This window comes from Vigna unguiculata, chromosome 7 (assembly GCF_037176805.1).
Source record: "Vigna unguiculata cultivar grain cowpea cultivar isolate G323 ecotype 2 chromosome 7, ASM3717680v1, whole genome shotgun sequence".
Classification (NCBI taxonomy): domain Eukaryota; kingdom Viridiplantae; phylum Streptophyta; class Magnoliopsida; order Fabales; family Fabaceae; genus Vigna; species Vigna unguiculata.
Genome location: NC_140798.1, coordinates 40423325 through 40442770, shown reverse-complemented (window position 1 = coordinate 40442770; position 19446 = coordinate 40423325). Strand labels below are relative to the sequence as shown.

The following is a 19446-nucleotide window of genomic DNA, read 5'->3' as shown; positions in this document are numbered from 1 at the left end:
TAATAAAATTTATTCCGTAAAATTTCAAAAAATGAGAGAATGTAATTAATTCGTAAATTTCTAAAAGAAGTTGTCTTTGTGCAAAACAAAAGCGATGTTATATAATGCAGTGTTAAGCCACATTAATTTCTTCCTTAAAACAGAATGGATTAAATATGTGTGATTGGAGATTTGTCACAAAGTCTATTTGTATGAAGAAAAAAAAAAACGGTTAGAAGAGAAAAAAAAAACACTTCATTATATAAAGTTTCAATACTTGAGGAATTTGGACTAAAAAAATAAGGAAATTTCATTAAAAATAATATTGGAACTACTTGGAAAGAACACATTTACAGTTGACTGAACGTACAGGATTTGAAGAAATACAAATAAATAAAACTTTTATTCAATATGATATTAATGTTAATGTAATTAATGTTAAGTTTTCCGAAGAAATAAAGATAATATATTTATAGTTCTTTTTATTTCATCTTAATATTTTTATTAGATATTTCTAAATCACCTTGATTTTTAACAACCAAGTGTGAAGGAAATATGATGGTTGGTATGACTAACAATCATCAGATTTTTCTGTTTTTCAGAGTAGCCCACTTCCACTTAAATGGTAACTGAAATTAGTTGAAGCGTTTAATGTAAATGATAAGAATGATATTTTAACGATTAAATTTTCATAACTTTATTTCATAACATATATAAATGATATTTTTTAATTAATTTTAAAATATAAAGAAATAAAAAACCATTCCAAGAATATTCTTTTAAATTATAAAAAAATTGTCAAACTTTAAAAACTTATTTTCCTGTACATAAATATATCTCTGGATTGCACATTTGAGGATAACAACAGTATACACCTCATCAAACTTTTATTCAATATCAAAGTAGCAATTTAATGTGTAATCCAATCAAAAAAACTGGTTCAAAAATGTTACCTACCTGTTCATGTACTTCCCATCAACATTACCATCTGCTACAAAGTTCTTCCAATTTCAAGTTTCTGTACATTACATTTGTTTTTATTTTGTTTGAAGTACATGAGTGACACCATACCTCACTCTCATTGACTTCACTTCCTTTTTTTAATGCTCTTTTCAGCATAACCACTTTGCAGAATAATGCTATTGCTCATTATACACTCTCAGCTTTCAGCACACCCACTACCGTAAAACATGACATAAAGATAAAAGGGGTTTTTGGCTTTGACCTTTAAACCAACACACACACTTAAAACATCAACATAATGGTGTTATTTTCTATCAATATCCTGTATTTAACTAGCTATTACATCTGTCATAACAAATGCATTGAATATATTGAAACCATGTGGGGGAAAACCAGATGGACCCATTTGCATTACTTTAGCTCTAAGATTGTCTAAATCAATTATGATGCAGTTGAATCATCACAATTGGTGCTTCCACTCTTGTCTCTTCTTTTTCCTCTAAAATACCATATCTTTTTCCCCGTAACAGAGGTTACGTAGAGTATTGTATCAGATAAATTAGTTTCTACAAATAGTTGAACTCCACTTAGTCAATAGTAAACTTAATTAACTAGGAGTAGGTTGGTTTATTAGGAAAAAAAAAACATTTTACTCCACATTCTTATATCTGTACCACACGTGTAATTTTGGGTATTAAATGCACGTTAAAACCTACAAGTACCATTATAATATAATCTAAAAACATTTTGCTCACTTTTGGTTGTTGAAAATCTACACGCAAGTGTCACTAAATGTTAAAACCAAACGGAGCATGTGGACTTAAATTGATTGTACTGTGATATGTACAAAACAAATCAGTGAAGGTTTTATTTTTGTTTCAGCGCAGTACTATAGGTGAGGTGATGAAAAAAGCACACAATTCAGGATCCATATCAAGCCAAATTACCTTAAGAACCTGAAATGAGAAAAAGGGAAAATTCGTAGGAAGATGCAGTCTTTTTTTTAATACATATCTTACACTGCAGAACAATAAAAGGGTACACTCAATTTGTGAAGTTCCATTGAAGATATAGAAAAATTTAATATATTCTGGGAATCAGAATATATATGATCACAGAGTGGTCATGGTCATGATTTCTTTCACCAGTAATTATGACCTTGTAAAAATATTTAAAAAGGTGTACTAATTCTACAGCCAACTCATTAGTATAGAGCATGATTTAGATTGAGTCTATCCCAAGCCTTATACATGTTTGTTTAGGGTATACTAAAGATGTAGTTTTGTACAGATAGACTACGTACGTGCAAGCTGTTATCAACATCAGCAGCCACTATAGCCATCTCTGAAATCTTTGGGAATCATATTCATACATATACATACGATATATATACACTTAAAAATACAAAATGTGCACAAAAGTCAAATGAATAATATGGCAGTCTCTTTCCTGTGTGGTCCAGTACATTGTTTCCGCATGGGATCATGTAATTTTCAGTCATCATGTGATTTTATCACATGAAATACTGCAGAGAGCGTATATTTTGTATTTAGAGATTTAGATATGTTTGGTACGCAAAAAACAAAAGGCAGTGATTAAGAAAAATATGAGTGATGAGTGATCTCTGAATTAACAGAAGGAGACAAAGCAAAGCACTACTTCCTATATACTTGTATTAACATATTACAATAAGTTGGGTTTCCAAAGACACACTTGTCTTCGCATGCCATATTTTATAAGCTAAAAACAAAGATCAAGGTTTAAAAAAAAAATTAAGAAAAGAGGGAAAGAAATACCTCTTTCTGGGTTTTCTTACAACAACATGAACACAAGCACATTTTGACAGCAAGGCATCATCACAATTCACAGGCTTAGAGGGACCTGGGACTAACATCTTCTTCACATGTGCTTCTTCTTGAGCTTGGAAGGTACACCAAAGACTCAGAAACAGCACAAGTTCTCTTGCAAGAACCATAAAGGTTAATGAACCCAAAACGATCACTCACACTCCTTGGCACCTTCCACAAATTTCTACTTGTTTCTTCACCACTATCATCATCCTTTGAGCATTCCACCAGTGCAGCAAAGAAAGGATCCCTTTGGAAAACACTTTGTACCGAGTTCTTCTTCCTCACCCTTGTTTCTTCATGAGTGAGGTTCTTGGAAGAGCGTGTGGTGGTCGGTGGGGGCAACGGTAATAGTTTCAACGATGACTCCTGCAGCTTCTTTTTGGAATTCTGTTTCTTGGGAATTCCCGGCAAGTGTTCCCAAGAAAATGGAACACCCGAGAATCTAAGAGGAGATGCAGGACTGAGAAGTGGATCCTCGGGGAAATAGAATGATTCAAAGGAGGAAGATGAGGATGAGGAATGAGTCCTGCGAGATGAAGAGTACTTTCCTGCATGGAAGATGTCACATTGTTTTGGAACAACCTTCGCATGCTCACTAACACTTGCTCCTGATGATGATGAAGAAGAATCCATTGTGTTCCTTTCAGGAAGAGAAAAGATGTCTCACAAAACTTTCTCTCTCTCTCTCTCTACCTCTCATTCCAGATTTTATTATATAGGCACACAGACAGATACATATGTACCACTCCTATTCTAACAACACTTTATTTTATTTATGCACTTCAAGTTAAACTAATTAATCAACTATTATAAAACTTCAATATTGATAATTTTAGTATACAAAATTAATTATTACTCTAATGTATTGAATAACAGTACTATAAGCATTACACAAGAAATGAAGTAATTATAAGACAGACACATAGGAAAAATAAGGTTTGTGGGAAAAAGAAGAATGATATTATAGAAAGAAAAAGGAGGCATATATAATAATACATAGCATTGATGAAGGGGAGAAAGTGTTTTAAATGGGAGGTTACCCATAAAGAGTGGTTAGGAAGCAATCACATGGATGAATGGGCAAAGATAAGCAATTGCATCTGCAGACTGTAGTGTTGGTTTAATTCAATTCAGTTGTTTGTGTTCATTTGGAAGAGTAGCTCATCAATTTCATCTAAAAAAATCTACATATATGTTTTATATATGTTTTATTGAGAAGATTTTATTGGAAAGATACAACAATATCAATGAGACCTGAGTCTAACCAAGTAACAATAAGTTTATAGGTTTTCATCCTTATGGTACTCCACTCTCTCATTTTTACCCAATATAAAACTTAAACTCACTTGGAGACACCTATGTTTCAAAATTCTTTTTATTTACTTCCATTTCTAAAATCTCGCCTTCTCCCATTGGTAACAGATTTTCATCTTCAACATTCTTTTCCGACACTACACTGTGGTTTATTTTAGGTACACTTCAATTTTTTCGTATCAGTATGTCACAAATGTCTGTCCTCCAGTTCCTTGTGCTACTCCAAAAAAAAAAATCATGGGTACAATTTTTCATCCGGTTGTTCCGAGTAAAATTAATTTTTATAGAATAAAACTTTATTGTGGAGTTTGTAGATTATGTTTATAGTACCTCTCTGTTTTTTTTTTTTTTTTACAGATAAAGTGTAGTTCTTAATTGCTTGAATGTTTTCTGAATATACAATAAAATGGTTTTTTATTTTATTTTTATTTTTACTGGATTTGGACGAGTGTCTCCAAAATAAAATATAAGAATTTGAAGAAAGTAGTTGCTCCTAATTTATTTTATGATATAATTAAACATTTTTATAAAATTTTAAATAATAAAATCTATCAATACACTTTTCTCATTCATGTTATCTTATATATTCTAAATTTTTTTAAATTTTTACTGACTTAAATATTAGAGTATTAGAATATTAGAGAAGTTTTTGCAAGTAAACTGTTCTTTTATTTTTCTTTTCTGAAATTCCGAAATTTTAATTAGAAAACAATAATTAAGTTCTTGAGAGCTTCGTATTCTATCTCGAAAACACTTCGGATAAATTTAGTAAGAACCATTTCTTATCTTTTAGTAACTTTTATTTTAATCTCGTTTATTAGAAGTATATAAAATATATAAAGGATTAACCAATTTTTTTTGTTATAGAACGAATCTTATTGGTTGAAATTATAGAATGAAGTTAATTTAATGATGATCATGTAGTGATCCAAATAGTAAATTTTCAGTTCCGGGCATGTGGCCGGTGGTAATTCAATATATTTTTATTTGATCACCTATAACTCAAAAACAGACAGTGGATACCTTTCCCATTTAAATTTTTTGTTACACAAAATTAGAATTGCTCTTTTAGATTGTGAAGTAAAACAAATGAACAAAATAGGTCAAGACGCGATTTTTCTTACTTAAATATTGACTTTCAATTTTATATTTTTATCAAAGTAATATGGAAAAATTCCATTGACGAGTTTCCAAAAATTACACCAAGATTCCAAAAATTCTACACTTTTTAAATTTGTTTTGAAATTGTATTTCCTTTCATATATATATACACAGTCTATTTCGAGTATAAGAGTTGAGCGTCTATCTGAACACTTGGCTTGTCACTTCACTTCTTTCTTCCTCCGCTTGGTATCTCTTTCTTCTCTTATTCGGTAATTCAGACGATCAGAGTATCGGTCAGTTTCGGTCCGTTCAGGTTTAACAATTAATGTTGTAATAAATGATGCGAAGTAAAAGTTCTTACCAACTTACCTTGAAGTTCTATTTATAATTTTTTAAATGGGCCTTGGATTAGTGTTTACTTAATTGAGGCTCAATTGCTTTTTAAACTTGATTATTGACTTGTCTTACCTTAATTACATAAGTATGATCTTCTTCTTGTTGTCGTCCAACTGACATGACTATGCGTCCGCACTTCGTCAGCCATGACTTTGTGTCCTAATATACAGATGAGAATAGTAAGTCATGGCCGATGTTGTCGAGAGCTACAGTATTTAATGTGCAGTCACACTCACAAGCATCCAAAAAAGGTCATAATGTAATTTTCAATTAGTTGTTGACAAAGCAAATCTGACATGGGCTCCCTCGGTCGACTCTCGTGGCATGCGGCCGCTCGGTTATTGAGCACTTATTATCACTCCAGATTGATTGCTACATCGCCTAACTATGACTTCCAACCTCAATCGTAGGATCGCAGGACGACCAACGATGTAACTGAGGTACATAGTTTGGTGTAGATGCAAATTTCTTGAGCGTCGATCGGCTGCTATGGGGATCGAACCCTACGGTACACCTTTCTTAAATTGTTTAAATAATTACATGTAGAAATGGATGGAAAATGGTGAATTGACATGCACGTTATTTTTATCTAAATTAAGAAAGAGATAAATGATAGAAGAGTACAAATGGTAAGTGACGTGATAATATAAAAAGGGATGAAAACGATTAGTGTGAATAGTTTATTATTATTATTATTATTTTGTAATTAAAGTTTGCTCATACATCGTTATTCTTACTTGAAAATGAGTCCCGGACCTTTCGTGGACGGGTGGGTTTTATAACCTTTGATTAATCACAATACTCATATATTTTATATGATTGTAAAATATTTTTTTTGTGTAAGAAGGGAGTAGAGTCGATTCAAAAATAAAGCAAGTGAAATATTTGCTTTAGTTCTCCAAAGTAAGAAGGTCTAAAAATAAATTTACTATCAATATTTTTTTATTAAATTAATTATAATATTATATTTAAGAAAGAATGTCTAAAAAATTTAGTACTAATATATCTCTATTAAATTAATTATAAAATTATTTTAAAAAAAATTGGCCTCAAAAATAATATTTTATTATTAATATAGTTCTATTAAATTAATTATAAGTTTATGTATGAAAATAAAATTTAATTAAATTATTATGAGTGTTTGTTAATTTTTATTGATATTAAAAATGATATTTAATGAGTTAAAATCTTTTTTTAGTAAATTATGATTTCGTTTACGAGAAAGACAATGATAGATTATGTTCATTTTCTTATAATTAATCTTATTCTATTTTCTTCTTTTATCTCTTTGTCATTTTTGTTGTTTTTCCTTTCTTTCTTATATTCTAGAGTCCTTTTTTAGAGTTAAGGTTTTGATATATTACATTCCTTGAATCTCATGTTGTTTGTGTGTACCAAACTTTTCATCCTCATTTTTGGTTAGAATGTTTTTTTTTCTATTTGTGTTGCTGTTGTTTTTATTCTATTTGTTGAATTTATATTAGAATTAGAAATGCATTTCTTTTACCCAGTATTGTTTTTTGGTACTTTTAGATTTACAGGTTTATTGAGAGTTTATTTTTTCATATATCTTGACAAGGAAATGAAATTTTTCTACAAAACTATTAATTAGATTAAATTTTAGTTTTTTTTTTGTGGATAATAGATTAATTGAAGTATAATTCAAAGTTGAATTTTCTGTAGAAAGATAATTTAAGTTTAGGGAAAAATATCTTTACTATCAAGTTGAGAAAAACATAATTTTTTTAATTTTATTATTAATGATTAATCTTAAAATAAACTCTAAAGATTCGTGAAAAAAATGAAAATGGGACTTTAGAAAAAGAGACTTGAGACTTTAAGACACTACAAGTCTATTATCAAGTTTACTTTCCTAACAACCTGAAACCATTTTAATTGTTTTAAGTCATTTGTATCATATACTTGTCTTTAGTTGTATTTTATAAATTATAATTTTTTTATTTTATATAAAAATAAGTACATATGTTAACTAGAAAATTTGAATAAAGATATTAAAAATTCAAAAAAAAGAATTGAGACTTTAATTACATAATAAGGAGTTAAGAATAAATTTATTAAAATAGATAAGATTATTGAATTAGAAAATCCAGGTAAGTGCTCTTTGAACGAAAAAGATAACAAAAATATAGATATAGTTGAAACTGACCATAGAAAAAAAGAGAGAAGTAGTTAATGATGAAAATAATTTGATTCTCAAACCCTTGATAAAAAATATATATGATCCAAGTCAATGAAAGAATAATATTAATACAAATTTGAGAGGTTTTTTATGTAAAACAAAATTCTATTAAAATCAATGATATAAATTTTGTAGGTACTTTTCTTCATCGTATTATATTTAAAGACCTAAATTTTTGCATAAAAGAAAATTCGAAAAATAAATTTTAAAATAAAATATTTTAATTTTAAGTTTGTTTTAGATATTTCGAACTCTATTTTTATGTAAGAATGAAGGTAATAAATATTAATTATTACATTTTGTTAAAAATAGCGAAAAAAACATAATTTTATTAAAATTTGTAATATTTTAAGTGGTGATGTAGTTTTATTAAAATTTGATATCCTTTACTGAATTAGGTATGACTAGAGTTATTGCAATGATATATCTAGAACTTAAATACTTTTTTATTCACCCTACTCAAGATTAATTCTATTATTCGACTTAACCCTTCCTTGGAATTATAAATATGCTCAATCAGATCATCTACTCCATCTTAGAGGACACTCAAGTTTATATTTATTTAATCAATATATTTTTTTATCAATGATAAAAAAAATTAGTCATAGAACATATGACGTGCTCAAATCCCTTATGATACGGTACTTTCCAAAAATCATTATTTTCACACTCGCTATGTGACAAAATTTACAATAAAAATAATATGATCATTTTATCCTAATAAATCTTAAACACTTCTTTTTTTCAAACAAGATGTAATGAATGACACTTTCAGAATATCTCTTCCAGGAAATAATAATGCTCTATTATTTTTTAAATCGATATGAAATACAAAGATGAATGAGATAATTTTCTTTTTAAAAGAGTTTTGAGGTTACTCAAAGGAACGTTAAAAAAATCCATATCTGCAGATATTTATGATAAAATTCATAATGAAAAGAAAATGAATATTGTAAATAAATATTTACAGATAACGAATACGAGTATTTTTTATACTCGTATATTAACGGGACAGGTACAGGTAATATAGTATCCGTATCCGTGGATACTCGTATCCGCTATATTATAATTCAAAAACATGATTGAAATATTAATACATTGATTTTGAATGAGATATTTTCTAACAAACGACACGGGTATTTATCCAACAAACAACGAATAAAGTATAAGAAAGTTACTACCTGTACACTACTCATTTTGTTAACATCTCTAATCATTATATAATCAATTATGTTTAATCATAATTTATTATTATATTTTTCTTGTAACCTATAAACCATTTTGAATCTATAATCATTGTTATTGAATATGATAATGATTAGAGATGGCAAATACACCCCCCGGTGGGTATTGTTCGAATCTGTCCCGTTTTGACGGAGAATCTCCGCATTGACTAGGTTTGGGTATGGGTATGGGTATGGAGAATCCCCGACTTTTTCAATTGGGTATGAGGATGTACATATCCCCGCCATAATACCTGTCCTCGTTTAAATTATTAAAATATTCACAATTAATTAAATAACCCTATATATATATATATACTTTTTATTTCTTTTAATTATTTGGTTTGTCATGAAACGCATTCGCATCTCCAATATATTTTTTATCTTATCATAACCTTTATATAATTATGTTAAAATGATGTATGTCAATTAAAAACTTTTTATGTCTCATATTTGAATATTTCTATTATTTTAATATTTTTAGTTATTGTATATTTTCCTTTCACACGATTATGTTTAATACTTTCAATTTAAGTGTTTAATAGCATAAACATTTCATTTACTAGGTAATATAAATTTTTTTTACTTATTATTATTAATTTTTGTTTTATTTAAAGAACTTTTTTGTTTCGCTAAAATAATTTTCGTTATTTCTTAACCATTAAGTATATATATTGATATTTAAAAAGTTGTCTTAGTTATACATTTGTTTTCCTTTGTGTGATTTCTTTTAATAGTCTTTCAAATTTTTTCTCAAACACACATTTGTTAATTTTTTAATATTTTTACTTGTTGTTTATGTTCATCATGTAGAATACTATTTTGATATATTTTATCTAATTTATTTTCTAACTCATTATCAATCATATTGTAATTTTTTCACTATAATTGTATAAATAACTTTTATTTATTATAATATAAAAATTTAATGTAATTGCCATGAATTTTTTTTATCACCATTCAACATATGTTAGAGTTCAAAAGATACAAGATCTATGTCAAAATTTTATTATTATGTTTATTATTTGTTCTTTGCGTCATTTTGATGAAATGATATATTATCATTTTTATTGGTGCATAAAAAAGAGATTCCTTAGAATTAAAAAAAAATTAAAGTAAACAAACATTTAAAATATATTTTAATTTGAATATTTACTTTCCTTTTATATTTTTTTAAAAATATTTTTAAATTTTATCAACTAGGTTTCACTAATATTTGTAGTTAGCAAATTTAATAAATGTTTTGGTTCTCATAAAATTTTATTTGGTATTCTAATCTAAAATGTAAACAATTATAATTTATTTTAAAGTATTTGATAGAAACAACCATCCTCCTAATATTGAATATTTTATAATATTATTTCCTTTACTGTAATTTTTTATTATTTTATAAAAATTAATTAAAATTAATATTGAAGTAGTAAGAAAACGGGTATGCATATGGATACGAGATTATACCCGTTATCCGGTGAGGATGAGGATGTGACAAAAGTTTAATACCCGTTGGATTTGGGTATGGGGATGAATGTTTTTTTACCGGAATGGGTATGGGATAGCGAAACTCATGCCCACCCCGTTGTCATCCCTAATAATGATATAATCAATTATGTTTAAACATAATTGATTATTATTTTTTTCATGTAACCTATAAACCATTTTTAATCTATAATCGATTAATTATCAATTGAACTTTTTTTTTATAAATACCTAACATAATTAATTATGTCCGAAATAATCGATTATTTTTTAAACATGTGGAAACCAAATTTTTATCACCGTAATTAATAATGTTAAAAAAAAGAGCATAAAATAAGTTTTTTAATACATATTTTCTCAATATTATATTAAAGAGTGATTCATCCTTTATTTTAATCAAACTAGGATGAATCAGGAATTGAGGAACCAAATAGAAGGTATAATCATTATAAAATTAACACATCATGCTTTACTAACACATATATCAATATGTAATTTATGTAGATTGTTAGAAGTGCGGAATTGATAAATTTTTAGTTGTTGTCAATGTTTTCTGTAGTCACGGAGTCAATTTGAAATTACTAATTAAACTCTAATATATATTTAATTATATTTAAAACTATTAAAATATATTTTTGAAATTATAATTCAAACAAAAAGTTGTATATGTCTATGTGTGTTTTTCAAATCAGGTAGTAGGATTAAATTAGTAATTTTAGTTATTTGAAAATATTAACATAAAGTTTTGTTGAAAATCTAAAGTTCTAAAAACTGTCATAAATAGTTTCTTCAATTGGAAATTGTATAGGATTGTTCAATAGGTGAACATTGCAATATCATTCTCCAACAACTGCTTTATGAATCTAACAGTAGTCCAATTTAAAGCTGTTGTATGCAAATAGACCAATTCAAAGCTTTGATAGCAAGAAAATTTATACATGACACCATGAAATGAAAATGGTGAGCGACTTCCTCCCAACTCTGTACTCCAAGCCCTCTGTTACATAACAACAGGCTAGGAAGCTTCCAAATTAATAATGTTTCTGATACTTTGGCATTACCGTTTTCCGAATAAAAAGAAATAGCAGAGCTAAGAGCCAAGAGTCTTAAAAAACTTGAAAATTATATTATTTATATATATTCCATGAGGAAGAAATATCTTTATTTCTTCCTTAGCATTCCGAATACAGAATGAACTTAGAGAGCGAGTTGAAATCCAAATCTACAATTACACTTCTTTTCTCTCTTCACTTCAATGTTGCTTGTTAATTGATTCTCTAACTTTACAATTACAACAGAAAATCTCTCATTCATATTACAGTTAGTAGGAATCAACTAGCCAGACTGGCCCAGTGTAAAAGTGGTCACTGCTGCACTAGGAGCCAACAAATTGATCCGTTCTTCTCTGCATTAATTCAAGCTTTCCCAAAAGAACCAAATCAGATTTTTTCAACTCTTGATGCGCCTCAATGCAAGGTAAGCCAATAATCTGTAGAACACAAACATGAAAAGCAACACCCCAATGCAGCCCAGAGTGCCAATTTGCCCCACCACATCCTCTTCAACAAACCTGCACCCACCCTTATCACCATGATAGCAGCCTAATAGATAAGATATCTTCTTGCCATCCTCATATTGGATTCTAGTCAGCAGCCTGTAACAGTAGAAGGTTGTGGATATGTATTTGATCCAAGCCATGCAAGATGGCACCTGATGGACATAGTATCCACCGGTCAATACAAATGCAAGCATTGTCACTGCTGCCACTGTGGAAGCCTGTTTGGCATCCATTATTGCTGCACCTAAAGCAAGTCCAAGACCCTGTGACACCATCACGTATCCCAGCACAACCAACCAAGTCAACACAAAAGCCCAAAAATCTGGCTTTAATCCACCCATCCAATATGTAATAACAAGGAAAATAGTGGGAAGGATAAGCTCCATGGGAAGGTCTCCAACGATTCGAGCCATGAAATAGGAGGACAACTTGTACATGCCAGAAGCTCGCTCTTTCATAAAGATGGCACGTTCTTGAGGGAATGCAAATACTGAGTTGAAAGACGGGAAGACTCCCCAGAAGATGGAAATGAAGAAGAGTAGGCCAAGCCTATCTTGAATGTTCCTGTAATCTGAATGCCACCACATTAAACCAGCTAATAATGCTGCAGCAATAACTTGAGAGACTCTCAGAGTGTTGAAGGATTCGTGTTTTCTTTCTTTGAGGCTCCTCTGAAGTAGGATACTGAATTGGTAAAACCAGTCAAAGAAGCTAACCCTGTCGCTACGTCTACATTCGTTCGAACAGTTGCTTCTCAAAGGGTTTGTGATTTTTGTAGGAAAACTTGCAGTGTCCATGCAGGAAGCTTTTACCTTGGGACCCAGTATTGTGTTGTATGAATGGATTAGGTTTTGCTTTATGTTTGGTTTATCTTTTTCACTTTGACCATCGATGTGGCTAACACCTGCAGGATTCAAGGTTCAACTTGATTAATATCGTAGAATTCCCCACTCGTAAAGATCATTCTATTATGCATTCCAATTATGGAGATAAGATCTATTATATGAATAAACCAATTGGACAGGCGAAAAATAACCAGAAAATTTTGCCTAGTGATAATATATATCAAACACTATCAACATTAATTATTGTTTCTGTTATTTTATCGCATATACATTTGTCTCTGTGTTAACAAACATTTGATGCCCACCAACCTTTTTCTCCTTTGATTTAAGAATCTGGATTGCATTCGGTTCACAAAATAGGTTTGGGCCGGGGCTAGCTTCATATTACTAGTTGGCAATATATTATTCAATTTCCAAATTTAGGAAAAAGGGGAATAGCATACCACCACAGACAAAGTAGGAATGGATAATCCACAATAGAACGAGAGAGATTGAAGACTTCAACAAAAAGTCCTTATCCAAAGCAACATAAGTTATATTATTCATATGATAAAATTAAATTTATATAACATTTTATGATTTTTTTGTCTCTTTCAATCACATAATCATCTTATCTCGTATTATCTCTCGTTGTTATGTATTTATTATATAGAAATAAGAATTATATATAGAAATACAATTTCTCCACCGACAGTGGAATAAACTACGGTAAAAGTGAAGATGCACAGCACCAAGGCGATGGCCTGTGGGAAAATATTGTAAATATCGTGGTTGCATATTGCATAAAAAAATATTGAAGCTGAAGAAGCAACAAAGTATAGGATTAGGATAGGTGGAACCAGGGATAAAGTAAATGAAAATATGTTTGAATTAATTAAACAAGTAGTTGATTATTGAAAAAGGGCTGATTAGAGGCATGAACGTGGTTAAATAGGGCAGTGGGACTCGTAAAAGCTGACTTATGTTAGTGTTATGGTGAGTCTCCACTAAGATTGGTGCTGGCACTGCTGACTGGGCCACCAGCTCCCACTTTGATTTGCATAATATCAATGTAGCTATTTACTTTCATTTCATTACACCTTTCTGCCATCAGACTTCACTTTTCGGGAGAAATGTTTTTATGGATGTAAAGCTACCCAACACGTGTAGCTCTTTAACAGATCCTAAGACAAGAGATTCTAATAAAGTGGGAGGAAAAGAGAAAAAGAAACAAAGTGAACGGAAAAGAGAATCAGTGCAAAATTGGCCAGATCATTGTCAAAGAAGTGAAGGTCAAGTTTTTTTCCTCAGATCTAATGATGAATAAGAAAAGCTCCCAAGACCATATGCTCGAGTAGGTCAAGATTGATTTATAACAAAATGCTTAGTTTTTTTTTTTTTTTTTAAATATAGAGCATTGATTAAAACATTAGGGGCAAGAGTAACTTCATCAAAGGAAATAACATCAACGTAAAAGCAATACAAAAAAGTATGAGCATAACATACGGACAAAGATAAATCCTAAACCCCACTTTAATACCTCTTGTACCCCCTAAAGTTTAACCTCCTCCATAAAATATAAGATACCTACGAGAGGTGTAAATTACTTGATAATTTGATCACAATTTTTTAAAGGTAGACAGGGATTTAGTGTGCCACCTTTTCCAGGTGCTCTTTGTATTATTTTTCCTTTTAACAGCGGTTTGATGGTTTCTCACGCTATCAATGGCGTCATCAACCTTAATATCGACATTATCATCATGGTCCCAAGAATCAACGAAAAAGGTTAAGAGAGGCACATATCATAACAATATTTTAGTGCCCAAGGTGTTGAACTCCATATTAGATAAAAATACCCAGTCAAAGAGCACTTACCATAGAGCTACTAATTTATGAAATAATAATTTAATAAATTATAGATTGTGGTTAGTGATATCACCAACCAAAATCTAGCTATACTAAAAGAAGCAAACAGAAGCACCAATAAAAAGGCCAATTATCTACAACTCAAGGACTCCGGTCCACTACCTAAGCATTTCCAACTTTATACCATATGCACGTTCTCTTTTGACAGCCCACAAATAACTTTAGTACACATGGCATGCCGTTTTCAACGATTACACCAGTCTACCCCAATTACACCTGTCCTTCAACAGATGCTAAAAGTTGAAAATTATTCAGGAGGCTTATACTAACTTCATGTCTTGTGAAACCAATTGCATAACATTCTTTCCTACGTTTGAACTTGACATAGAAACGAGAAACAAAGACGTTTAACTTTGAAAACAAAGTCTGTTTTTGTGAATTGTGAATTGTCAAATTATATCTAATCTAATCATTTTTTTTGTCCTCGTACAAGCTCAACCCAAATGCCTATTTTGGACACCACAACAAAAGTATTGTCCATTCTGATGTTATTCTTTCTAAAGGATATCAGATCAACTTGTTCTTATATTGAAAGGATATGGTTGATGGTTATGGTAACAAGGGGCCACGCTGCATAAGTCCATGAGATCTGCTATTTTTCTTCTAAATTTGGAATATATCCGGACCCACATAAAAATTGACACCATACTGAATATGATCGGGAATTGGAAACTCTAAACTACTTTCTTTGTTTCATAAACCACACTCTTCTGAGGTAATCTATCCAATCACTCGATTTCCCATCATTCATTATGTAAAATCTTAATCGTCCAGCTTAATTCTAAAATACTTGGTGAACCTAGACTTCAAAAAAATCTACTTGTCAAACTGTTAGATAGTTTCAAGAGAAAATTGCATGCCTCGCTGGAGGAGGCAATGGTCACAAATTTGGTTTGGCTAAGAAGAAACAGTATTGGCCATAGAGAGAAGAAAAAATTGGACAAAAAAAGAGAGGAAAAATCAAAGCATAAGGAGTCAAATCAGGTTGTCCTGGAAAAAAGAAAACTAACTGGTATACAAGAAAAGCAAGAAAAAGTAGAGCCAACGACAGACAGTTCCAAAAAAAGAGGACACGTGGTAAGCATCAGCAAATTGTTTATGTAAAGCATCCCAATATTGATGCAAAATCAAAACCCATTACGGATCTAATCGATTCGTTCCACTCAAAGAGAAATCTTTATCTTTCTCTCCTAGCTTATACCTAAAATATACCTTTTATTAAATGAAAAAATCATTACACAAGCGAAAAACAGAAAGAAAAGTGAAAATATATAATAAGAGATGTTATGTTATAATAAATTTAAAAATCATCTTTATTGTTACAAAATATTCTTTACACTCAATAATCGACATCACCACCACCAAAGTTCGAAATGGCCAACTCATTTTAAAAAAAAAGGTGATTTATAAGTTTTTTTTTAATTACATCCTATTAAGTTCTAGCTAGGAGTGATCCGAATATTAGAGTGATCGCTATTAAATGTCCACTAAAGAGACCCAACAAAGGAAAAGGGATTGGCAAGAAATGAAAAAGTAGTTTGATAAGTCTTATTCGCGAGAATCCGTTGAGTATTAATTATAGAAAAAATAGAACACTAATATATTTTGGTGAATACTTAAAATAAGAAAAATAAACCGATGTTAATATTTTATTTGTATTTTAACGTTAACGAAGCGAAACTGAATGTAAATTAAAGCAGGATGTAGATAGTATTAATTAAATAGAAAAAGGGATTTTAATGAGCAAGAAGGGCCAAAATGGGTGAGAAAAGGAGTTGAGTTGAGGACCATAATATCACGCAATCATAGCAAGAAGGAACAGAGTTACATAACATGATGTCCGCCACTGTTGTTAAACTTATTGCCCTGTAGCCCCGAATGACGTTCATTAATTCGCTTTACGAACACACGCTCACCCATCATGCCCATATACCAAACATTCTACCCCACACCATCACACTACACACATTACCATAAGCCTTACAATAACCATTACCGTAACCATTACCTCCACTACAAAACACTAGAAAGATAGATACATATCATATCAACTTATCAACCTCAATCACAAGCACTTCCTTGGAAGCCAACATCACTCACCACTAATAATTCACGCCAATCAAAAACACAAAACAGAAAAAACAATTCAAACCGACACACCACAAGCAGTTGTAACAAGTTAAACTGTAATTCGTTAAGAAATAGCAGAAACGGTTGAAACTGTGACGTACCGTTTGCGAGATCGAGCAGAAAATCCGCCGGATTCATCGGGAAAGACGGCGCGAAACCAACCGACTGAAAGTACCGCATGGCGTCGCTTCCTTTGCCGAAGTACAAACACTGTCCTTCAGATAGCAACACAACTTTATCGAACATCTGGTACACACGGCTCGAAGGTTGGTGCACCGATGTAATTACACTTTTGCCCTTCTTCGCCAGTGACCCCAGCGTCACCACCAGGCGGTGTGCCGCCGTCGAGTCCAGACCGGAGGTAGGCTCGTCCAGTATCAGCAGAGAGGGGTCCACCAGCATCTCGTGCGCGATGCTCACGCGCTTCCGCTCCCCGCCGGAGACGCCTCGGATGAAGCTGTTTCCTATTATCGTGTGCTCGCACTTCCTCAGCCCCAGCTCCGCGATGGCAGACTCCGCCGCCGCGACCTTCGCCGCGCGCGGCAGCGTGCGCGGGAGGCGCAGCATAGCGCAGAACACCAGCGTCTCGCGAACCGTGAGATGTGGGTAGAGGATGTCGTCCTGTGTAACGAAGCCGGTTCTCCGAAGAACCGATTTGTTGAGTTTGGTGGAGTTGGCGAGGATTGTTCCTGTGAGGCCGTTCCCATGGAGCCTCCCAGCGAGCGCGTTTAGGAGCGTCGATTTTCCGCTCCCGGATGGACCCAGCACCGCTAAGATCTCCCCTGGGTGTGCTATTCCCGTTATGCCTTTTAAAATAAGTCGCTCCTGCGGCGCGGGTGGCCTTGATCCTTGATCAGACGGCGATGATTCGCAGGGTGTAAAGAAGGTCTTGATGCTCCCTCGGGTCTTTGTTTTGTCCTCTATCTTCAAGCGGTATTCGACGTCCATGAACTGCGTTGCATGAAAACATTAACTCATGACAATAAATTGGTATTAATTATTTTCCAGAAAAGAAGGAAAATTAGGTGAAGTCAAAGTGAGTTAAAGGAAGATTAATACGTTTAGTTATCCTTATAGTTATGATGTGTAGCAATAATGTAATGATAAATACCTTAAGGGTGATGGGGTAAGAAGAGGAGAAGAAAGGAGGGATATCACGGGATTGTTGAGGGCTGTGTTTGGGAGGAGGGAGATTGGAGTCTCCATTTGGTGTTGGCATTATGGTTTTTCCTTTGTCTCTGTGAGGTTTTGGGGGACAAAAAGAAATTTGGGAAGTAGAAAAAAGATGAAGAGAAGTGTGTTAGGAGTGAATGAATGAAGTGAGAGGAAGAAGGGATAGGAATACATGGGGTATTTATGGAGGGATCAGAAGCCATGGCAGTGCCACGTTAAAGTAGAACTACCAATTTGGAATTGCTACGTGGCGATCATATACATGCAGTTGGCATGGTGCAATGTTTCGTGGAATGGTCCACTTTCTCTTCCTCATACTTTTTTCCTCCTTTTATCTCTTCCCCTTTTTCTCCCAAGAAAAAAAAGGTTTTTTTAAATGCAAAAGAATGCGTAAATATGCATAGTGGTGAGAAGTTCGAAAAACGTACTGGTATGGTAGTAGCAGACACCGGTGGTGCTGTTGTTGCCCATTGCCTCGGCAGCAGGAGCCGAATCGGGAAATAAGGTGGTTGGAACACGTGCCACCACCATCATCACATATCCATCTATATCTATGTTCTTCTTCACACTCTTGCTGCAATACTCAAACTAACATCCCCTTATCTTCTGCAATTTCTTTTCTGGTTTTTCCGTCACACACTGTCATCATGCTTTCAAATTCTCAAACCCATCTTACCAGTTTTTTTTTTAAATATAACTCTTTTTATTTAATACCTTTTTTTTTTCTTCTTCAATCCGAAATATGTACAATGTGTTTTACCATAAATCATTCTCAAACCAAATTTATTACATTTAACAGTATCTTTCGATGACATTTATTGCTTCAAATATTTGTGGAGATGTGAAATGAATCTCAAACATGCATTCAATTGTGCTGTACATATATGAGGAAACACTCGTATTTTTCTTTTAGATTCTTGCACTCTTTCAACACAGGAATACATGTGATGTTTTAACAACAAATTACTATTTTCTTTTACTTCTTTTTAAATGTCTTTCTTAACGAAAATTATTCTTTTTTATTTTTTATATTAGAAAAATGTATGTTAATATATTTTTTATTATTATATTTGTTTATTTAATTAATGTACGGAGAAAATAAAATTATGAAAACGGAAAAAATACAATAATACCTAAATGTATATTAGATTAAAAGTAAAAAGTAATAATAAATAAATCACTTAAAATTATATAAAATTAAAGCTATATATATTTTCTGAATTTAGTAAAAAATCTACTGTAAAACGTATTTTATATACAAATTATATTCAATCAGAGGTTGAAAGTGTTATCTATTTATGCACGTTAGTTAATTAATTTCATATGTTAT

The 19446-nt window shown here is 31.6% G+C and overlaps 2 protein-coding genes across 2 annotated transcripts; both read right to left on the bottom strand.

Annotated features, from left to right (window-relative positions):
• Window positions 1-2571: 2571 nt before the first annotated feature.
• On the bottom strand, window positions 2572-3556 carry LOC114190562 (uncharacterized). The gene has a single exon (XM_028079502.2). The coding sequence runs from the start codon at window positions 3423-3425 to the stop codon at window positions 2814-2816; it is 612 nt and encodes a 203-aa protein (XP_027935303.1). The 5' UTR covers window positions 3426-3556; the 3' UTR covers window positions 2572-2813.
• Window positions 3557-11611: 8055 nt separating this feature from the next.
• On the bottom strand, window positions 11612-18277 carry ABCG25 (ATP-binding cassette family G25). The gene is made up of 3 exons (XM_028081113.1): window positions 18055-18277; window positions 17045-17894; window positions 11612-12967 (listed from the first exon to the last, which is right to left on the bottom strand). The coding sequence occupies exons 1-3, from the start codon at window positions 18160-18162 to the stop codon at window positions 11955-11957; spliced, it is 1971 nt and encodes a 656-aa protein (XP_027936914.1). The 5' UTR covers window positions 18163-18277; the 3' UTR covers window positions 11612-11954.
• Window positions 18278-19446: the final 1169 nt, after the last annotated feature.

Excerpts from the sequence above, each read along its gene's own strand:
- LOC114190562 (XM_028079502.2), bottom strand. The coding sequence starts at position 3,425 with ATGGATTCTTCTTCATCATCATCAGGAGCAAGTGTTAGTGAGCATGCG.
- ABCG25 (XM_028081113.1), bottom strand. The coding sequence starts at position 18,162 with ATGCCAACACCAAATGGAGACTCCAATCTCCCTCCTCCCAAACACAGC. Across the intron at positions 17,895-18,054 it reads CTTACCCCATCACCCTTAAG|TTCATGGACGTCGAATACCG; the intron begins GTATTTATCATT and ends CATGCAACGCAG. Across the intron at positions 12,968-17,044 it reads TCTGCTCGATCTCGCAAACG|GTGTTAGCCACATCGATGGT; the intron begins GTACGTCACAGT and ends TGAATCCTGCAG.